Source organism: Sinocyclocheilus grahami, unplaced genomic scaffold (genome assembly GCF_001515645.1).
Source record: "Sinocyclocheilus grahami isolate Dianchi unplaced genomic scaffold, SAMN03320097.WGS_v1.1 scaffold223.1, whole genome shotgun sequence".
NCBI classification, from domain to species: domain Eukaryota; kingdom Metazoa; phylum Chordata; class Actinopteri; order Cypriniformes; family Cyprinidae; genus Sinocyclocheilus; species Sinocyclocheilus grahami.
In genome coordinates this window covers 820883-842293 of record NW_015505402.1, presented here as the reverse complement: position 1 = coordinate 842293, position 21411 = coordinate 820883, and the positions used below count along the sequence as shown (strand labels likewise).

The window sequence follows — 21411 nt, the reverse complement described above, 5'->3', positions numbered from 1 at the left end:
CTGATTTATTATCAGTGTTGGAAACCATTGTGCTGCTTCATGTTTTTTGGAACCTGTGATACTTCAGGATTCTTTTATGAACATAAAATAAAAAAACAGCATTTATTCAAAATGGAAATCTTGTGTTACACTACCGTTCAAAAGTTTGTGGTCAGTCATTTTTTTTTTTGTTATTCAGCAAGGATGTGTTAAATGGATAAAAAGTGATAGTAAAGACTCATATTGTTAGAACAGATTTTAATTTTAAATAAATGCTCTTCTTTTGAACTTTTTATTCATAAAAGAATCCAGAAACAAAGTATCACAGGTTCCAAAAAAAATATTAAGCAGCACAACTGTTTCCAACACTAATAAATCAGCATGTGACACTGAAGACTGGAGTAATGATGCTGAAAATTCAGCACTGTCACAGAAATCAATTATATTTTAAAGTATATTAAAACAGAAAGCCAATATTAGAAATTGAAATAATATCTCACAATATTACTGTCACAGTGCCTACTGTGTGGAGTCGAGGAACGCGGAGACAAAGGAGAGTCACAAAGAACAGTCTTTATTAAAGGGGTCCTATTATGCTTTTTCACTTTTTCAACTTTAGTTAGTCTGTAATGTTGCTGTTTGAGCATAAAAAAGATCTGCAAAGTTACAAAGCTCAAAGTCCACTTCAAAAGGAGACATTTTATTTAATATAAATAACTTTTCAAAAACTACAACGAATGACTCGTTTGGACTACAACGTATATTTTCCGGGATTTGTGATATCACAAATATCGACGAATGGGATGAGACCTGGTTGAGCTGCACTAGAGAAGGCAACGAGTGTTATCACTATGTCAGAGACACGCTAGCTTTCCCAAGGCAGACGAACTTAGAGTGGTTATAATCATCCGGGTTTAAATCACGCTCAAATTGATTTGATTTTGACGCAATATTTCCACTGAAGCTTGCAGGCGGCTATGGTAAGGGGCATGACATTTCCAGCCCAGGCGCTGAGTGCTGCCAATCACAACACACACTGGCCCAGCTAACCAATCACAGCACATTTCGTATTTCAGAAGGCGGAGGCGGACAAAGTACACAACTCCATTACTTGAGTGAAAGTACAGATACTGCTGGTCAAATATTACTCCATTACAAGTAAAAGTTGTAAAGACAGATTTTTACTTAAGTAAAAGTACAGAAGTACTTGCTTTTAAAAGTACTTAAGTACCAAAAGTAAATTTCTTTATTTATGTCAATGCATTGTTTTATTATTGTTGTATGTAATACTTGCAATACCTCTGAACAAATGTAGTGAAGTGTAAGTCATAAGTTTCCAGAAAAAATAATACTCAAGTAAAGTACAGATACTCAAAAAATGTACTTAGTTACTGTCCGCCTCTGTCAGAAGGCGGGCCTTCATTTGATACAGGAACTATTCGAGCTGTTCATGCCAGACTGGGGGAGAGAGGTGTTGTAATAATGTAAAATATATGAAAAATAATGTGTTTTTCGAACAACCTAGTATGGGAGCCTGTTAGTACACCACCAAAACAAAATCAAGACTTTGTAAACGAGCATAATAGGACCCCTTTAATCAAAACAGGGGTAACACGGGGCTTGGCAGGAACACACACGTAGCACATAATACTGACGACACCGGACAAAGGAATCAGGGCCATTGTATAAATTATGTAACACAGGCTCATTGGATATACATGAGACTGCCTACATTTCTGTATGCAAAAAAACATGACAATATATCTAAACATTAATTAAGAATTTTATGTATCTGAGATTACTAGAGCACATTTTTCTTAGAAATGCTTCTCTCATTTACAACAGATGCACACAGAAGATACAGAGGTCACTGATCCTCTAAAGGAATCTAACGAAAATATCATCTTGTGACTTGTCACAAAAATCTGTGTAACATCAGAATATAAAATCGAGATGCAGATAACTGGGTTAAATACAACCCAGTGCTTGGTGAAATATGGACAAACTCAGCAATTGGGTTGTTTTGACCCAGCGGTTGGGTTACTACCCAGAAGGTTGGGTCAAAACAACCCATTTGCTGGGTTTGTCCATATTTCACCAAGCACTGGGTTGTATTTAACCCAGCATTTTTTAATTGTACAGATGCAGTCTTCATGTCTTTAAAGTCCCAAGCAGACATGTAACCAACCCTGATTATTGCATCTCGATTTTCTATACTGATGTTACACAGATGGACATTTGATATCCAACTAGAAGCAGATCTTGCTCAACCATATCAAAATTCCTGGCACTGATCCGGGTGTCAGTTGTGACTGAGGTTGAGATGAATTAGAGTGGGGATGTGCTAGCCCTGGTCTGGGCACCTGAAATTAAATCAAACTGATGGTGCTAAGACACAGCTACATCTCCCTAGATACAACAGGACCGCATCTGAACCACTGTCACATGTCACAGCAGTTTTATAGCTGGACAGAATCTACCCAGAACGCAGGCCATATCAGCCGCCCATTACTAGGCCAGATGGCATATAAAACATCAATACTACAGCACAATCACAAACAAATACTCCATCACAGACCACAACAGTTACAAAAATAACAACCAAACTTCTATTTTAAAATGCTTGTGTGACTGCCTATTGAATGATATGTATGAATGTATAGCTCTACACATTTACTGTATGCCAAAGATTTCTTGTTTGTTTCTGTTTTGATTGCTCCAAAGGATTTTATAAAGTAGATGCTTAAATGAACATGTGAGAACCCGGAGTCTCCTGAGCTGTGAAAGAACAACCTCTGAGCAAGAAAACCATCCTCTGGGTTTCTGTGAACCTACAAAGTGCACTTGTGTAATAAAATTGTTGCATAACTGGACGACTGTGACCCAGTTTTTACTGTATACGTGAAGACATGCACCTCAAAGAAGCTCTGGCAGATGCCTGATAAAATGAAAGTCCTTAATGAAAAGGCTTGCCATTGAGTCTTTGTGACTTCTGTACTGTATGTGACATCTGTATAGCTGTCTGTAAGGTAAACAGATAGTCTGGTGTTTGGTCAATACAGCATTTCAACCATGCTAAAATACACGCTTATATAGTCACAGCATATGCATATTAGTGTAGCATTTGTGACAGAATTTTGACTACCCTAAAACATTAGGGGGAAAAATCAGGGTTACAGTAGGACACTTATAATTAGAGTAAATGGGGCCAATTTGTGGAGATTTAAAAAGCATTTCTATTAATTTTTCCTTTAAACCTCGGACATTATTTGCTGTTTAAATTATTTTTGCAGACATTCTAGGGTTTATGGTGTTGCGTTGTCATGGTGACAAAGTTGTAAAATTAGATATAACGTTATAAAGAAAAGGTTAGCAAACAATTTTCACACTACAATCATGTTAGCATGCATAGTGCTTATGTCCGCTGGCTATATTGAAACTGAGGGATTTTAAAGTCAGCATGAAATGAAAATTCACCCTATCCATTTCCTAAACACGTTAGTGATCTTATTGTGAACTATTCATCCATGTATGTTTCATTTTCTTTACCTCATAATTTTTAATCATAATGTCATAACTGGATTTTCTTTAAACCTCTAAAACTGGTAATTCCAAGGCGCTTTTTATTAATTTTTAAATACACTGATACATTATTAGTTTATATTGTTAATATGGCAATGCAGCAAGTTTGCATTATTGTATTTGACTATTATAATTATATATAAATTAATAGATATAAACTTTAAAAGTACTATAAAGCATAAAAAGTATAAAAGAAATTATTTTTTGCAGTAATTATGTCGATTGAGCTTAACTTGTACTGAACTTGAATATTCATTTAATTTAAAAAACACTAATGCTTTAGTGCCTCAACACACATTTCTGCAGGTTAAACAGAGTATATTATGTGTGGCTTCTCAAGGCATGTGTCTGCTCTCGCCACTCGCAGCTTATTTGGAAAAATAAGTAAAAAAACATTTGCATAGTAGCAGCCTTCGTTTAAGCTCAATTTAGCCGCCTAAGGCGTTGATAACCTCAGAAACTCGCTGCCTACTCTGCCCGGATCCCAGCCTGGGGAGGACGGGCATCACTGAAGTGACTGTCGTTAATCATTGTTGACATGGGCAGGCGTGGCTTCCTGCTGTCCACACGGAGGACGGCGAGACAGCGGTGCACCGGCTGACACTAGGAGACAGGTGCGCCGATGAGGCAGAGAGTCATCGCGGCAGACAGCGCCAGGAGACCGCTTAATGGAAGAGAGTGTTCATGCAACACTTCACTTCCTCCGCCACAATAATCAGAGGGAAAGAGAGGGAGAAAATGAGAATGTGTTTGAGAACTCCCATGGATTACTTGCCAGCGTTTGTTACGACAAGCCGGAAGCCTCCCTCGGTGCACGCACCAGGGCCACTCCATCACATGCTGCCAACAGCTCTTACTCACACCAATAATAAGCCTTCATATTGGTATACAAATGCAGGCTATCGCCTTGGATGCATAAGCATTCCCACCACGCTGAAAAAACACATCTGTCATTGTAGATGTACCTTTGGTGACACGATACTGATTGATTCTGGAGTGGCCTATCCAGTTGGGGCATTAACATGGGGGCCATTTCAGTAAAAAAAGAGACAAGGAAATGTTTCATGCATTCATAAGTTTGCCCTACACCTTTGGTGTATCTTCATTGTCATAAAACTGATCTACATGCTAATGGCAAGGGATTGAAAAAAATAATAATTCAACTCTGGCACGATATTAATGCCATGCTACGAACATGATCGATACCAAAATTTTGCACCTTATTAAAGGATTAGTTCACGTCCAGAATAAAAATTTCCTGATAATTTACTCACCCCCATGTCATCCAAGATGTCATGTTTTTTGAGGTCTTCAATGGGAGCCAACGTGTTGAAGGTCCAAATTGCAGTTTCAATGCAGCTTCAAAGGGCTCTACACAATCCCAGCCGAGGAACAAGGGGCTTATCTAGTGAAACAATCCGTCATTTTCTAAAAAAAATTTACAGTTGTGCTCAAAATTATTCAGCGAGGAGAATAGTTTGAGTGACCAGAGACTCTCCAAGGATCACAGCTGGAGAACTGCAGAAAATAGTTCAGTCTTGGTGTTAGAAAGTCTCAAAAGAAAAAAGAAAAAAAATCAAACAGCAGCTATATTACCACATGTTGTTTGGGAGGGTTTCATGAAAACGCTCTCATCCAAAAACAAACTCCAGCATATTCAGTTACAGACACGACTGGAACTTCAAATGGGACTGGCTTCTATGGTCAGATAAAACAAAAAAAAAAAAGAGCTTTTTAACAGCTCAACACTCAAGATGGGTTTGGTTCACACAGGGATAAAAAGTACCCTGTGTGTAGAATGAAATATACTGCTGTATCCATAATGTTGTGGGCCTATATTTCTACCGGAGGTCCTGGACATCTTGTTCAGATACATGGCATCATGGATTCAATTAAATACCAACAGATTTTTAAAAATTACAAACTGACTGTCCATGCTAGAAATCTTATAATGGGCCGTGGTTGGATCTTCCAACGGGACAACGATCCACAAACAAACATCAAAATTAAAACAAAAATGGGTCACCAAGAACAAAACCAAGCTTCTGTCATGGTCGTCCCATTTCCCCGGCATGAATCCTATAGAAAATGAGTGGGGTGAACTGAAGAGGAGAAGCACCAACATGGACCTGGAAATCGGAAGAGTCTGGGGAGATGGTCTGGATCTGGTCTGGATGAAGGAATGGTCTCTGATCTCTTGTCAGATGTTCATCAAACTCTTCACCCATTACAGGTGAAGACTCAGAGCTGTTATATTGGCAAAAGGAGGTTGCAAAAAGTATTGAATAAAAGGTTATGATTAAATGTGGCCAATGTGTATTAGAGAAAAGCATTTATTTCATAATGAGATTTCCCCCCATTTTAAATTCTTACTCTCCAGTGAAAGATTATGTTTTTGTAAATTTTTTAAATAAAAGATCAAAAGAATCCGGAGGTCCTGGACATCTTGTTCAGATACATGGCATCATGGATTCAATTAAATACCAACAGATTTTTAAAAATTACAAACTGACTGTCCATGCTAGAAATCTTATAATGGGCCGTGGTTGGATCTTCCAACGGGACAACGATCCACAAACAAACATCAAAATTAAAACAAAAATGGGTCACCAAGAACAAAACCAAGCTTCTGTCATGGTCGTCCCATTTCCCCGGCATGAATCCTATAGAAAATGAGTGGGGTGAACTGAAGAGGAGAAGCACCAACATGGACCTGGAAATCGGAAGAGTCTGGGGAGATGGTCTGGATCTGGTCTGGATGAAGGAATGGTCTCTGATCTCTTGTCAGATGTTCATCAAACTCTTCACCCATTACAGGTGAAGACTCAGAGCTGTTATATTGGCAAAAGGAGGTTGCAAAAAGTATTGAATAAAAGGTTATGATTAAATGTGGCCAATGTGTATTAGAGAAAAGCATTTATTTCATAATGAGATTTCCCCCCATTTTAAATTCTTACTCTCCAGTGAAAGATTATGTTTTTGTAAATTTTTTAAATAAAAGATCAAAAGAATTAATGATACAGAGTTATTTTCACAGTCTTCTTTAATCATATTTACCAAGGGTATGAATAATTTTGAGCACAATACTGTAAAGTATTGAAAAGAAAAAAGTCACACATGGTTAATTCTTAATCTTTGTATTTCAGTTCAAAAGGTAGTGAAGGGCAAACAACTGCATCTCATTTTTTCCTCCAACTTCAAATGGTCTGACATCATTGTTTTACCTTTTTTTGTAAAGGGTGTCTAACTTTCTTTGCACATTCGCTTTGTAAATACTGGGTCGGTATTTCCGCCTACATCACTCGTGACCTTTCCAACATGAATACGTAATGTGTGAGGTCGAGCTAGTGCAAGAAGAGCATTTTTGTTTAAAAGTATATAAAAGTATATCAAAACGGTATATATATTTTTACTTAAAACCCCCCCCCCCTAAAAAAACTAAGATCGTTTCACTAGATAAGACCCTTATTCCTCGGCTGGGATCATGTAGAGCCCTTTGGACCTTCAACCCATTGGCTCCCATTGAAGTCTACTATATAGAGAAAAATCCAGGAATGTTTTCCTCAAAAACCTTAATTTCTTTTCAACTGAAGGGAAGACATGAACATCTTGTTCTCTAAGTTCATCATCAACTTCTCTAAGCAATTTGACCACAATTTTTACTTGGTGGACAATTAAAAATGTGAAACCGTCAAAATATTACATTTAAGAAGCAACACAAGACACATCCAGAGACCAAAATATTGCGTATAGGCTCTTTTGATGTGAACTAGGGATGCAATTAATCGAAACAAAACAAAAGTCATGATACATTCTCTGACACAATTTTTAAAAATACATGTTCTGTTTGTTTTAGAGTGAAGCTTGGCACTGTGTCCAATTACACACAAGCAGTTTACAATCCAGTGTTTTCAGTGTCCCGAAAACGAAACGTTATTGTTTTCTTCACCTGTCATTTATATGGCTTCTTGGGCAGTCCTTGGCCATTCAAAGCATCCATTCTGCCGTCAGTTTGAAGGTCTGGCTACACAAGATTATAGATAAATAACTAGTATAGAAGAGTAGCTACTAAATGCTATTTAGGAGTGCAGTAAATGGTTAAACTAATTGCATTATAAATTGCTACAAGCTGTTTTGTACAGCTAAAATGAACTGGAAGCAAATGCACCATAAGACTCACACATGCTACGTTAAAAACAAGTTTTAAAAAGTGGATAAAGTTTATTTGCATAATGAGAAGCATTATAAATGTCCCTTGATAGTTTAGCATTTGAAAATGACGAAATAGGGACTATTGTAATGTTTTTTTACAGTTGTATGGTAAAAACAAAATATTATAATTATTATTGTAATTATTTTTATAGTGAAATATTACAATAATAATGTGAAATTACTACATTTGGAAATATTACAATTGTTTTTATTTAGCAATAGTAATAACCATAAGAAAAATTCATTATGCTTTTTGTTGTTGTTGTTGTTATTATTATTATTATTAGTTATATAGTTATAATTTTGGCTAAATTGTGCAGCTCTACAAACAAGCACAACAAACCTGGAGCTTTACAATTGTGCAATCAGAATGCAATCATAAACCTATTATTAACATCAGATCTTTATCACCTCTGTTCCTATTTAAATATATTAAAATACATCAATATTAAATACATCAATGGATTTTTTTATATCAAAACCAGAGCTTCAAGAGAGTGGACCTGAATAGATCTCCATTGGCACTGGTATATCAGCATGCAAAAAGAATTGTGAATGTTTTCTGTTTTCTGTAGTTTTTAGAGCATGCAGTAGCACATATAAAAGACATTTTTACACTTTTGTCACGTGATTCTATAACTGAAAGAATGCTGAAGGACAGGTCGTCACGCATGGTGGTGGTACTATAAATGTTGTAAGTCTACAACTAGACTTATTTCTACTTCTCCAAGGTGGAAAAAAAGAAAAGCTTTATAAAAGTGAAACCTGTCTGTCTGACCATGTCGTTCTGTCATCAATTCTGCCCCCAAGACGGAAGGTTACTATAGCAACTGCCTGGGTTAATAACCCCTCCACAACAGTGTGTCCAAGCCCGACATTTTAACAAATAATATATATAATTTCCATCCATGAAATATGAGAATGGTTTGTCATAATGGCATAACAAATGCAGGTTCTTGAGAATTGCAATGGCTGATATCAAAGCAAATATTAGTTTTGTGCAGTTGCTAGTGCAGTTGGAGAATTTTGCTCAAGTCTCTGGTTTCTCAGATATGTTTTCTGAAGAGATGCACAGTGTCTCAAACTGTGCAAAAGTCAGTTTTAATATGAACACAAATATTTATCATTACATTCCTCTAAGATTTTAAACAAATCTTTGTTATGCAATTCAATTTTACAGTTATATATATTCTTAAAGTGTCAAAAATGTCCCATTTGTGTCTCTTTTTATTTTTCCAATGGAATTTGAGGAGAAACATCCAATAGCCTTTTTTTTTTTTACAAATACAGTACACTTTGGTGTCCCATTAATTTTTGAATGCACTATTTATTTAATTGTTTTGTTTGTTTGTTTTGTTAGATTTAGATTAGATTGATTAAATATTTAAGATATAGCATATCTATATCATATTATTTTATATAAAATTTAATTACATTACAATTTAAAATGTAATTAAATGTTTATTTCATTGTTGCAACAACTACAAAAAAAAAATCAGTCAAACAAATCAAGATTTTAAACTGTACTAAAATTTGTGCAACAGGCTGTAAAAAAAATAAAAAAATAAAATAAAAAGACAAATCCTAAAGAGACAAATCCTAAAAAGACAAAAACTGCTTATTATTTTAATAAAAAAATAAGTTAATTAACTTGAGTTAAATTAAATGTAAATGTTATGTTTATTAAATTAGCAAAAAATACATTTACTTAAATTTAAACAAATTAATTTAAGTTTAAATTTGAAAATCCCATATAAAATTTACAGAAAAAAAAAATCAGGTCAAATGATATTTCGTTTGACCTTCTGAGGTTGGTAAACAACATTTTCTGAAGGTCTTGCACCATCATTCCAAATCATTTGTTGAAAAAGACAAACATTACTTCCTTTTTCAGGCATTTTATGCCCTATTTTGTACCCTGTTCGTGGAAAGTGCCAACAAGTCTCCTGAGCTTTGAAAGAATAACCTCGGAGCAATAAAATCTTCCTTTGGGAAAGATTCATCTGGAGCAAGCCAAAAAAGGAAGATGTTTAACTTTATTTATTATTGAAGGGGAGTTAATATCACGCCATCTCAGAGAAACATTGCCTTTCTTTCAGATGTCCCTTAACTTTCACCCCTGGGGAGTGGATAGGGACGGGTTTTATTGTTTACTATGACTGCAGGCAGCATTTTAACCCAGCATTTGAAAGCATACAAGCAAAGCTGAAGGCTGGCCTCGGGAGATTTCAAGGGTAAAGCGTCTATTTAGACTTACCCCAGAGGCTCGAGGGTCAGACGCAGACACACAGTGCATTTACCTTTTAATGGAGGCATAAATAGCTATAGAGCTTTACTGCTATACAAACTGTAATGAAAAATCTCTGATAGAGGTTTAGTATGACACCTTCATCAAGTACATAGACCTTACTCTCTCTGCCGGTTTGTGCTTGAAGTGAAGCTGTATTTTCTGAGATTTAATCAAATATTTTCATCTTATCTAAGTTCTGAATGAAAAATCTTAAATTACACTGTAGCCAGCGAGAAAAGAGGAGTGAGAAAAGGAACATGTCAGTTAAGCTAAGCACATTCATAGAATCGAGACATTGCATACCGTTCCTGTTGGCGCTGGAATACATGGTGCATTCATTGAAGTATGTTTTATAATGTTGAATCTGACGTACACCTTCATTCTACGACAGTAACTAGGCTGTATCAATTGAAATCGATTGTGATATCAGGGCTTACGGCCTTGGCTAAATTGTAAGTGTCAGTAGGAATCAAAATTCTATTATTTCCAAACAATCAGATAAAGCTGTATAAAAAATCCAATGCCTGGCCTCTGAAAGCGCTTGTTTGCTGTACCTGATTGAACCCGCTCTCTGCAGCCTCGTTCCCGTCCTGTGGGACATGCTCAATTTTCCACAGGCTTATCTTGCCAAGGTGGCCAATTTAGGGCCTTTTTGCTGCTTGGCTTTTTGAGATATGGCTCCATATTACAAGCGCAGGTGGGGACAGTTGCATTTGTTGGGACCGTTTTAGGGTCATGGGGATACAGTGAAGGGCCTAATTATAAATCGATGGCCTTGTAGTTGATGCTCCAGAGTAAAGAATATGTTTAATTTCATTTTTGTCATCATTTAGGCTACTCACCCTCGTGCCGTTAAAAAACTACAATTGTAAAACATACTGCATACTGTTTGTTTTATTTACAACTATGAAAAATCACTTTTTACAGTGCATATGAAAGTGAATGGGGACTAGGTCTGTCTTTTTCATTTTCATCTTGGCTAATCTACCTCTTTAATATTAACTATTGAAAAATAAACAAGTCCCTTGACAGCTTCTTCAGTAAGCTAATACTGACTGAATACTTCAGTTGGCATATCTTTGGCACATTTTTTTTTTACCCATTATAAAAACAGCTATGAGATGTGTGATACTCCAGACACTGCACATGGTTTGAATAAATCTCAGCTTTGTACTGCTGCATTAATAAACATGATCCACACAATCCACACTTAGATTTATCCTAAGAAATTACTTCACTAAAAGGAGCATAACAAACGTTTATTCTGGATAATACCACTTGCTAGTATTGTATGAACACGGTATGATTCTAAAGCTGATGTACAGACAACACTCATGAGTGCTGTATTCCATTATTCATTACGTTTTACCTGTATTGACTGTTTAGGGCTCACTGGAGCTGGACAGCTGTCTGTGCACACTTGCTGCACACTGCTATCTACAGGAAATAACGCGCAACTACAATAGTCAAAACCACACAATTTTAGTACCAATGACTCTAAGAAGTACACAAACACAAGTAACATGGTACTACCTTTTCTATTATGTGACTGATTAGATTATGTTCAAATAAAAAAAGATTATAATATAAAATAAATGTAAAAATAAAACCATATAAATTAATAAAAAAATAAAGTTAATTAACTACAATTAAATGTAATGTAAATGTTATGTTTATTTAAATATAGGACACATTTGTTTTTGCTATATTTATTTGCTATAATAAATGTATTTAAACGATTTAAGTTTAAATTTAACAGAGTTTTAAAATAAACTTTGACAAATCTCATAAAAAAAATAAAAATAAAGATATTTAGTTTGACCTGTAAATAATATTATAGTACATGGATTCCATAACACATATCAAAACACCATTATCATCTGACACCATCACTTTACCATGGTAAAATGTAAACCAAAAATAAACGCAGCGTTGTCAAGGCCTCAAGCTCAAACCCAAGTAATGAATGAACTAGCAAAAGTAGCAAAGTTTGTCAGTGGATGTATATTTGTTGTGAGGCGCATGTTGTTTTGTAATTTGATTACCTTGACCAGATATGTGCAGCACTTTTATCGTCGGCACCGGGAGAACCCTCCTCAACACATCCAAATCCATTCATACTCCACGGGTATGGACACATACTGTCTTATTTGCTTGGTTTTCACATTCTGAAGCGTGAAGGATGCAGATGTACGTCTTTTTTCATTGGCATATCCCGGCGTCTTTTACAGTGTATAGTCTACAGCAAGGTCACAGCAGCTGTGGCTCTTATTCCATTCGCTTCATGATACTTGTTGTTTTATATTAGTGTCATAACACATTAACTGTCTAATAAGGAGGATCATTTGTAAGAAAGCATGTGTAATTGGATTAAAATGACTTTGGAGTCTTATAACTGATGCGAGCTGCTATCCTGGGAGGTGACACCACTGGTCTTTGCCATCCAAGGCTTTTAAGTAGTGCTGTCAAATGATAAATCGCATCCAAAATAAAAGTTTTTATTTGCGTAATATATGTGTGTGTTCTGTGTATGTTTATTATGCATATATAAATACACACTCGTACAGTATGTATTTTGAAAATATTTACATGTCTAAATTTATATTAATGTATTTTATATTTTAAATAAATATAATATATAAACAACATTTTTTAAATTAAATTTTTTTTCTGAAATATATACATGCATATGTGTGTGTATTTATATATACATATTAAAGCATGTGTAATTGGATTAAAATGACTTTGGAGTCTTATAACTGATGCGAGCTGCTATCCTGGGAGGTGACACCACTGGTCTTTGCCATCCAAGGCTTTTAAGTAGTGCTGTCAAATGATTAATCGCATCCAAAATAAAAGTTTTTGTTTGCGTAATATATGTGTGTGTTCTGTGTATGTTTATTATGCATATATAAATACACACTCGTACAGTATGTATTTTGAAAATATTTACATGTCTATATTTATATTAATGTATTTTATATTTTAAATAAATATAATTAATATATAAACAACATTTTTAAAATTACATTTTTTTTCTGAAATATATACATGCATGTGTGTGTGTGTATTTATATATACATATTAAATATACACATTACACATAAATGTATTCTGTAAACAAAAACTTATTTTGGATGCGATTAATCGTTTGACAGCACTACTTTAATACATTTTTAATCCTCGTAGTTTAACCCAACATTTCAACTATTTCTGTTTGTTTGGCATATGATATGATCTCCACAAATAATTCAATTATAATTTGTATTACAAGCGTAATTCAAGTCAAACGTTGAATTGAAAAGTGAATATGAATGTCATAATGTCCAAGTACTTGTTTTAATGACAGCAACATTTGAGCTGGCCTGGCATAAACTCCAAGTTTGTGTAAAACCAGATGACCAGTGACATCTAGCATGATTTGAGTATTATTTTTATGGTCATTCTGTATTTTGCACAAAGAATTTAATTTGGTAAAAGTCACAGGTTTGCTTATTTGATTAGTGACCTAGATATCATACAAACATTTTTCAGAATCTTAACACATCATTTACACAGGTTTAAGTGTAGATTTTTAATGTGGTCCCAAATTTTTGTACTCTGCCGTATTTGTAATATAATTAATAGAATGTCATGTATTTGTAAGGTGTTTTAATGGGCATTTATGGCTGTCCTACATTGGTTCAGAATTTGTCATATGTAGCCTATGTTTTAATAGTTCATAGTTTTAATGTTTTTTGGACATGACTGCTTGTTACTACTTTGGAGTGCCATATAAATTAATTTGTATATGATTATGGTAATAGTTCAGTTTCTCATCTCATTGAAATATGCACATTGGTCCCTTCATACATTTAATGTGTGCATGTTGGGATGACGGTCATCATGTTTGTGCAATAAATCAGCTGTATTTAAGCACATTATCCATCAGTTTACTATCTGACAATTAATCCTAGCCAACAATTTTTGCTTTTTAGGCCAACATGTCATTCGCTAGCCTGCCGAAGGGAAGGAAGATAGCCCTGACCACGATTGGAGTGCTGACGACAGGAGGAGCAGGTCTGGCTCTGATGCTGCAGCAGTCAGTCAAGGCCTCTGATTTGGAGCTGCACCCACCATCATACCCCTGGAGCCACAACGGCTTGCTTTCCTCCCTCGACCATGCCAGGTACCACGGTCGAACCAGGGCATGCAAGATGTTCAAAGTGTCTCGTAACGTTGTAGTAACAGTACGTTAAAGGTGATGTGTGCCATTTCTGCATGATGACTAGCGGCACCAAATGCAAAATAATAGATTTTTTAAAACTTAAATAATTGATTGAAAATGGTTTACACTTTTTCAGTCAAACATGAAGTGTCACCTCAAACTCACACCAGTGGGTACTGAAGTTGTGCTTAAAGGTGACATATCATGAAAATTTGACTTTTCCAGGTTTTAAGTGCTATAATCAGGTCCCCGGTGCATCTACCAACCAAGGAAACGTGAAAAAGATTAACCCAGTAACTTTGTTTTGGTAAGCCTTTTTCTGCAAGCGTCTGAGAAAACTAGCGTGTCTGATTTCGCTCCCTTGGTGACATGGCAAAGGGATCTCATTATAATATTACCGCCCCTTAATCTGTAAGTTTCCACCCACGGCACCGTCATTTTGATTTCACAAGCGACAACAGTGTACTAGTTCTAATACCATGGCGAAAGTTTGAGCAAAACATACTAACTGTTCTGCCTTTGTCTGCACAGACGAACACAGAACACTATTTAGATCTAAAATAAACATGCGATTTATTTCCCAGCAGGATACCTTCACAGACATAACCGACTGTTTTTGTAACTCGTGTGTGTTTTTAACGTAAACTTGTGTGTGAATGAGAACTTAGTTTGGTACTCGCATGCTGTGACAGCCGCTTTCTGTCCGTGTGCTCTCAGAAAACCGTATATATCAGAAGTTTAAACTCATATGGTTTAAAACGCATGATTTCAGCGCGATAAACATGATAATCAGAACCATAACAGATGTTTTTAGGAGGTCCGAGCTGTAATGGCGCAGCTCTATTCTGGAAAAGGGGGCGGGGAGCAGCAGCTCATTTGCATTTAAAGAGACAGACCCGAAAAACAGCATGCTTCTGCTTCCACTCAATATAGGTATTTTCAAAATATAATAAATTATCTGTGGAGTATTTTGAGCTGAAACTTCACAGACACATTCTGGGGACACCAGATACTTATTTTACATATTGTAAAAAGGGGCATAGTACGTCGTCTTTAATGAAACGGCAAAATGAGACATGAGAAAATATTTTAACATTTTTAAGCATTTTTTCCAAAAGTTATATTTCTATGGCCTTACAGGATAGAAGATATTCTTAACCCTACAGCCTACTGTGTCATATTTCATATATGTGTCATAAATGCAGATTACTAAGGCCTCTAAATGATCAACATGATCGAAATTGTTTAAAAATCCTGTTGTACACAATCTACTACATGCCATCTTTTATCTGATTGATAGTTCACACGTTTTTTTTTTAGCGAGAAAATAGTTGTAAAAATGTCCACCTTTAAATCATGTGACATGTGAATTCTTTATTGATTTTTATAAAGTAAATGTAAGAATAGCTTTTATGTTATTAGTAATGTTTATGTAAGAACTTTTACTGGACAGAAGAAACTTGGGTATACTTGATTATTCATATGTCATTTCATGTTAAAATGTCCTTATCAAATATGATACATCAGACTTTTGAGGAAGGTTTATTTGTAAAATTTGGATATAAATCTCATATTCTCCATATTCTTACTGTCATATATGAGCCATAAAATCCTGATGTATAGAAGTAAAGTAGATTTTGTCTAAAGAGTCAATAAACTGCTCCATTAAAAACACAAATCTTTAAAAAAATAAGTAGATAAATGGAGATAAATATAGTAGTTAGGACTGTCCAAAAATAATTCGAATTTCGAATATTCGTCGAATTTAAAATAAAAATCCACATTCTGCACAATTTTAGGTGTGCGTCAGGCAGCCTTATCAGTGGCACGCAAGATGCGATGACAATGTAAGTGTCGTTGCATTTTAATGTTTTTCATATCTTATCCAGTTGAACCCATTGGATGCGGCGCTGCTACGTTGTTCATTCAAAATATTGTGGAAAAAGAGAACATCAATGCGGAGATGATGTTGTTTACATCAAAACTGAAACCAAGCCATTCACACAGAACGCATATTTATCGCATTTTCTAGAGGGTCGTCTATCACCGTTGCACTCGCGTCTCGCACAAGAGAGCCGCATGTTTAGAAAGCCATGTAAAATTAATGTAAGTTCAACTTTTAAAAAACATGTCTCGAGACTTTATGGTGGTTTTTCCCCATCCCACTGCATCTCTTGTATTTAAATGAAGAAAGTACTCTTTGTGATTGGTTTTCGGTCCTTTGTATTAAACTATACATACATACAAAATAAATTTACAAAAGTGATTTTGTGTCCATAGAAAGCACATTAAATGTAAGTAAAGTCTCTACTTTTAAGGTTTCAAATAAGTTTTTGGAGAATAAAATGTCAACATTTGGTTGAAATAATGTTACATTGTCATTTAGTGTAACACAATATTTATGTAAAAATTCAAACAACATGCTTATTCTGATGTGTACATATTAAAATATATAAAAGAATAAGGGAGCATATTAAATTTGATTGTGTTTTAAATGAGAAAAAATTCTTACTGACAAATGGGCAGAACCTAGGATAATGTAAAATTACAACTAATTAGTATCTGGGGTGAAAGTAATTAGTCTTTTAATATGTCATAAATTGATTTTTGTTGTAAATATTGCTGACAAGATTGTTACACTGAATGACATTTTAGTGGGTCTCTTCTGTAAATCAGGGGAAAATGTATGATATTTATTTTTTGCTCAGAAAAACAAAAACTAAATTGTAATTGAATTAAACAGAATTATATATATATTTTTTTGGGAAACAACAATTTAAAGCACTTATTGTTTTTATGCTTAAACCTTTTTTTGTCTTTGACCCACATACATTTTTAAGCAAATTAATTAACTGTATATAGTTTATAAACATTAATTTAAACATTATGCACTTTTTTCAAAGATAGTCGTGTTATTTGTGACCCTGGACCACAAAGGGTAAATTTTCTGAAATTGAGATTTATACATCACATGAAAGCTGAATAAATAAGCTTTCCATTGATGTATGGTTTGTTAGGACAGGGCAATATTTGGCCGAGATACAACTATTTGAAAATCTGGAATCTGAGGGTGCAAAAAAAATCTAAATATTGAGAAAATCGCCTTTAAAGTTGTTCAAATGAAGTTCTTAGCAATGCATATTACTAATAAAAAATTAAGTTTTGATATATTTACGCTAGGAATTTTACTAAATATCTTCATGAAACATGATCATTACTTAATATCCTAATGATTTTTGGCATAAAAGAAAAAAAAATAATTTTGACCCATACAATGCATTTTTGGCTATTGCTACAAATATACGCCAGCGACTTAAGACTGCTTTTGTGCTCCAGGGTCACATTTTATTGCTTCGAAGAAAGGTGCATTAGTAATATTTTGCTTGATGCACCCTCTTGTGGCCTTAGGAGAGAAGCCAAAAGCTTTTAATCCCCCTAACTGAAATTATACCTTTTAAATTCTAATATAATTCGAATATTGATAATACAAAATTCGAATTCAGTTTTTCAACCATTTTGACAGCCCTAATAGTAGTTAGACATGTTAGTATTATCTAATTTCTCTCCTACTGGAGTAAAAGTGATAGTTTCCCTCACTCTCCCTTATATTCTGATATAATTATTATACATTGCATATTCACAACAGAATATTAATTTTCAGGATATTCCTTGCAGTACAATAAATATTTGTTCTTATTGACAACCTATAGGAAGAAGTGCACATATAAATGACCAGCATATCAAAATTCAGAGGTATCAAAATATTCAGAATTAACCAGTCTTATAATGGCTTTGTTTTTCAGTATTCGTCGTGGGTATCAGGTATATAAGCAGGTGTGCTCGGCCTGTCACAGTATGGAGTATTTGGCCTTCCGTAACTTGGTGGGAGTGTCACACACAGAGGCAGAGGTCAAGACCCTGGCCGAAGAGGTCAGTTTTCTTAAGATGTTTACCCAAACACAACTACAAAATAATTGTCTCATTGCTCAATTGTCACACCCTGGCAGTTGTGGTGGCAGATTTTACACAGAGAAGCAAGCACCACTAACATTTTCTCTTGGAAGGTTAAATAGCGTAGGGTCAGAGGGTTTTGTTAATGGTATGGTCAGCTTAATGTCTTTGACAAACATCTGTACTGTGTGCTTTGTCTGTAATGTTAATATTCTTTTATCCAGATTGAAGTTGTGGATGGTCCTGATGACACTGGAGAGATGTTCACCCGACCGGGAAAACTCTCAGATTACTTCCCCAAACCCTACTCAAACCCTGAGGCGGCCCGTGCTGCTAACAACGGCGCTCTGCCCCCTGACCTCAGCTATATTGTCAGTGCCAGGTAATGAATTACTTTTGATCAGGTGTGAAAGTCATTATTTTACACTTTAAAAAAAAAAAAAAAAGTCACATTTCTGACATCTAAATTGCCACAAGCATCACTAAAGCCTCTTTATCATGATCTTATAGTTATAAACTCTTTTTCTCTCTCTCGCTCAGGCATGGAGGGGAAGATTACGTGTTTTCTCTCCTGACCGGTTACTGTGACCCTCCAGCTGGTGTGTCTGTGAAGGAGGGCCTTTATTACAACCCTTATTTCCCTGGCCAGGCCGTTGGTATGGCACCACCCATCTACAATGAGGTGCTCGAGTATGATGATGGTGAGTTTGTAATATTTTCTTTTATCATTACCCTTTTTATTCACACATTCATATTTATTGTAGGACTGTCAACAGATCGATCTTATTAATATGTTTGTTATTAAATAAAATGTATTTTATTTTTTGCCTTTCGAAATATTGTGCATTTATTTAGATTTTTAGTTCATTTTGGTGGAAAGGAGGGAATATAATAACGATATTTGTCAGCCTGTTGTTGGCATTCTCATTAATTAATGAATATTTTACTCATGGGTTATATTTCATGCTTTCTGAGCTTTGATTATTATTCAATTCTGCCAAGGCTGTAAATGACTTGTTTCGTAAATCATCCTATTTGATTTGCCTATAAATTTAGAAAGTTAAATGGCTAAATATAAATCTACTGAATTATATGCATCTATTGCAACTAAAGGACATGAAGTAACATTAAGTATTGCATACATGTCAACGTTTGTTAAAGGGGTCATATGATGCGATTTCAAGTTTTCCTTTCTCTTTGGAGTGTTAGAAGCTGATTGTGCATAGATAAGATACCTGAAGTTGCAAAGACTAAAGTCTCAAAACCAAAGAGATATTCTTTATCAAAGTTGAGACTCTGCCACGCCCCCCTAAAATGGCTCGTTCTAACACGCCCCTACATATCTACCTCACTATGTGGAAATATTTGCATAATGCCGCCCAAATGTGCATGCAAAGAAAGAAGGCGTGGTTTCAGTAACCGCAGTTAGTGTTGAAGCAGCATGTCAGGGAGACGCTGTGTGTTTCTAGGCGAAAGCAAAAGCACTTTATTTGGCCTTCCGAAAGTAGATGCATTTAGGAATCTTTAAGATTACTTACAACAGAACAGCAATGCATTTTATGGACGACCGTTTCGTGAACCTAGGAGAGGAGGGCATTCTGACTTTGCTATGACAATCGGGCGCTTCTGAATCAGCTACTGTTTTGTTATTAGTTTAAGTATTTGCTATTGACTGTTCAAATGTGGAAAAACACAGTTTTGCGCATCGTGTGTGAGAGAGAGAGAGAGAGAGAGAGCGAGAGAGACCAGCTTCATCACTGTCTGAACAGAACAGCAATGCATTTTATGGACGACCGTTTCGTGAACCTAGGAGAGGAGGTCATTCTGACTTTGCTATGACAATCTGGTGCTTCTGAATCAGCTACTGTTTTTGTTATTAGTTTAAGTATTTGCTATTGACTGTTCAAATGCGGAAAAACACAGTTTTGCGCATCGTGTGTGAGAGAGAGAGAGAGAGAGAGAGCGAGAGAGAGACCAGCTTCATCACTGTCTGTGTCACACGACTCTGTTCCCCTTTCGGGCTATGTCTTTACATTTATTTTGAAAGATGATGCTCGCGATTATGGTAAGGGCCGTTACATTTCCGACGAGTGCTTGCGGTGTTCGGCCAATCACAATGCACTGGGTCAGCTGGCCAATCAGAGCAGACTGCGCTTTTCGGAAGGAGGGACTTTGTAGAAAACGAAGCGTTTGAGAGAGGCGGGGCATAGAGGACCTACAATAATGTACAGTATTTGAAAAATAATGTGTTTTTTGAACATTAAAGCATGCCAACATATTCTGTTAAAACACATACACAAAATAATGATCTTTAAAAAAGCATCATATGACCCCTTTAATAACTCGCTTCTCCTCCATAGGAACCCCTGCCACCATGAGCCAGGTTGCTAAAGATGTCTGTACTTTCCTGAGGTGGGCGGCTGAACCAGAACATGACCAACGTAAACGTATGGGACTGAAGGTTTGTATTTTTCTTTTTCATCTCTACCAGTTAAGTTTTTTTTCAGATGTTGGTGGAAATTAGATTTATGTAGTGCCCTTTATGGAATTGCAATACTAAATGCCCACAACAAAAGAGCAAAACATGCACGTAGAGATGTTTCATCTCTCATTAAAGCACCATCACTTAAAAAAAAATAGTACTTATTGTTTTTCTCTGATTCTCTCTGCAGATTTTGATGGGCGCCTCCATACTTGTTCCCCTGGTCTATTACCTTAAGAGGCACAGGTGGTCTGTGATGAAGAGCAGAAAGATCGCCTACAGGCCTCCCAAATAAAGCCAAACTGCTGCCTTCACCTGGCCTTGACACAACTTAAAACCCATATTCACGATTGTCCGATCTTTTTCAGAATGCACAATGCTTCAAGATAAGGTTGCCATCATCACTAACCGCTGGACATCCTTTCAGATAGGTGTCCTTGCTCCTAAATGACTTGGGGAGTGGGTCCGGAGACAACCTTTGTGATGTTTTACTGTAAAATAAATACTATCTCAATGAATTATTTGTGGTTGTTTGTAAGGCACGCGAGGCGAAAATCAAAAATACATTTGCAACCTGCTTGTGCTTTGTGAGATCTGTCCTTGCAGTAGGTTCTCTACACTTTGTTGTGTAAATATTTAATAAAAGTGGTATACCTTAATGACCTCGTATAACACATCTGGCAGTTTGCAACCTGATTCTTTCTGTTT

At 35.6% G+C, this 21411-nt stretch overlaps 1 protein-coding gene across 1 annotated transcript; it reads left to right on the top strand.

Annotated features, from left to right (window-relative positions):
* Positions 1–12119: 12119 nt before the first annotated feature.
* Positions 12120–21382, top strand: cyc1 (cytochrome c-1). The gene is made up of 7 exons (XM_016287684.1): positions 12120–12191; positions 14041–14231; positions 18074–18200; positions 18446–18603; positions 18762–18922; positions 20582–20682; positions 20894–21382. Exons 1-7 carry the CDS (start codon positions 12120–12122, stop codon positions 20996–20998), a joined length of 915 nt encoding a protein of 304 aa, XP_016143170.1. The 3' UTR covers positions 20999–21382.
* The last annotated feature ends 29 nt before the right edge of the window (positions 21383–21411 follow it).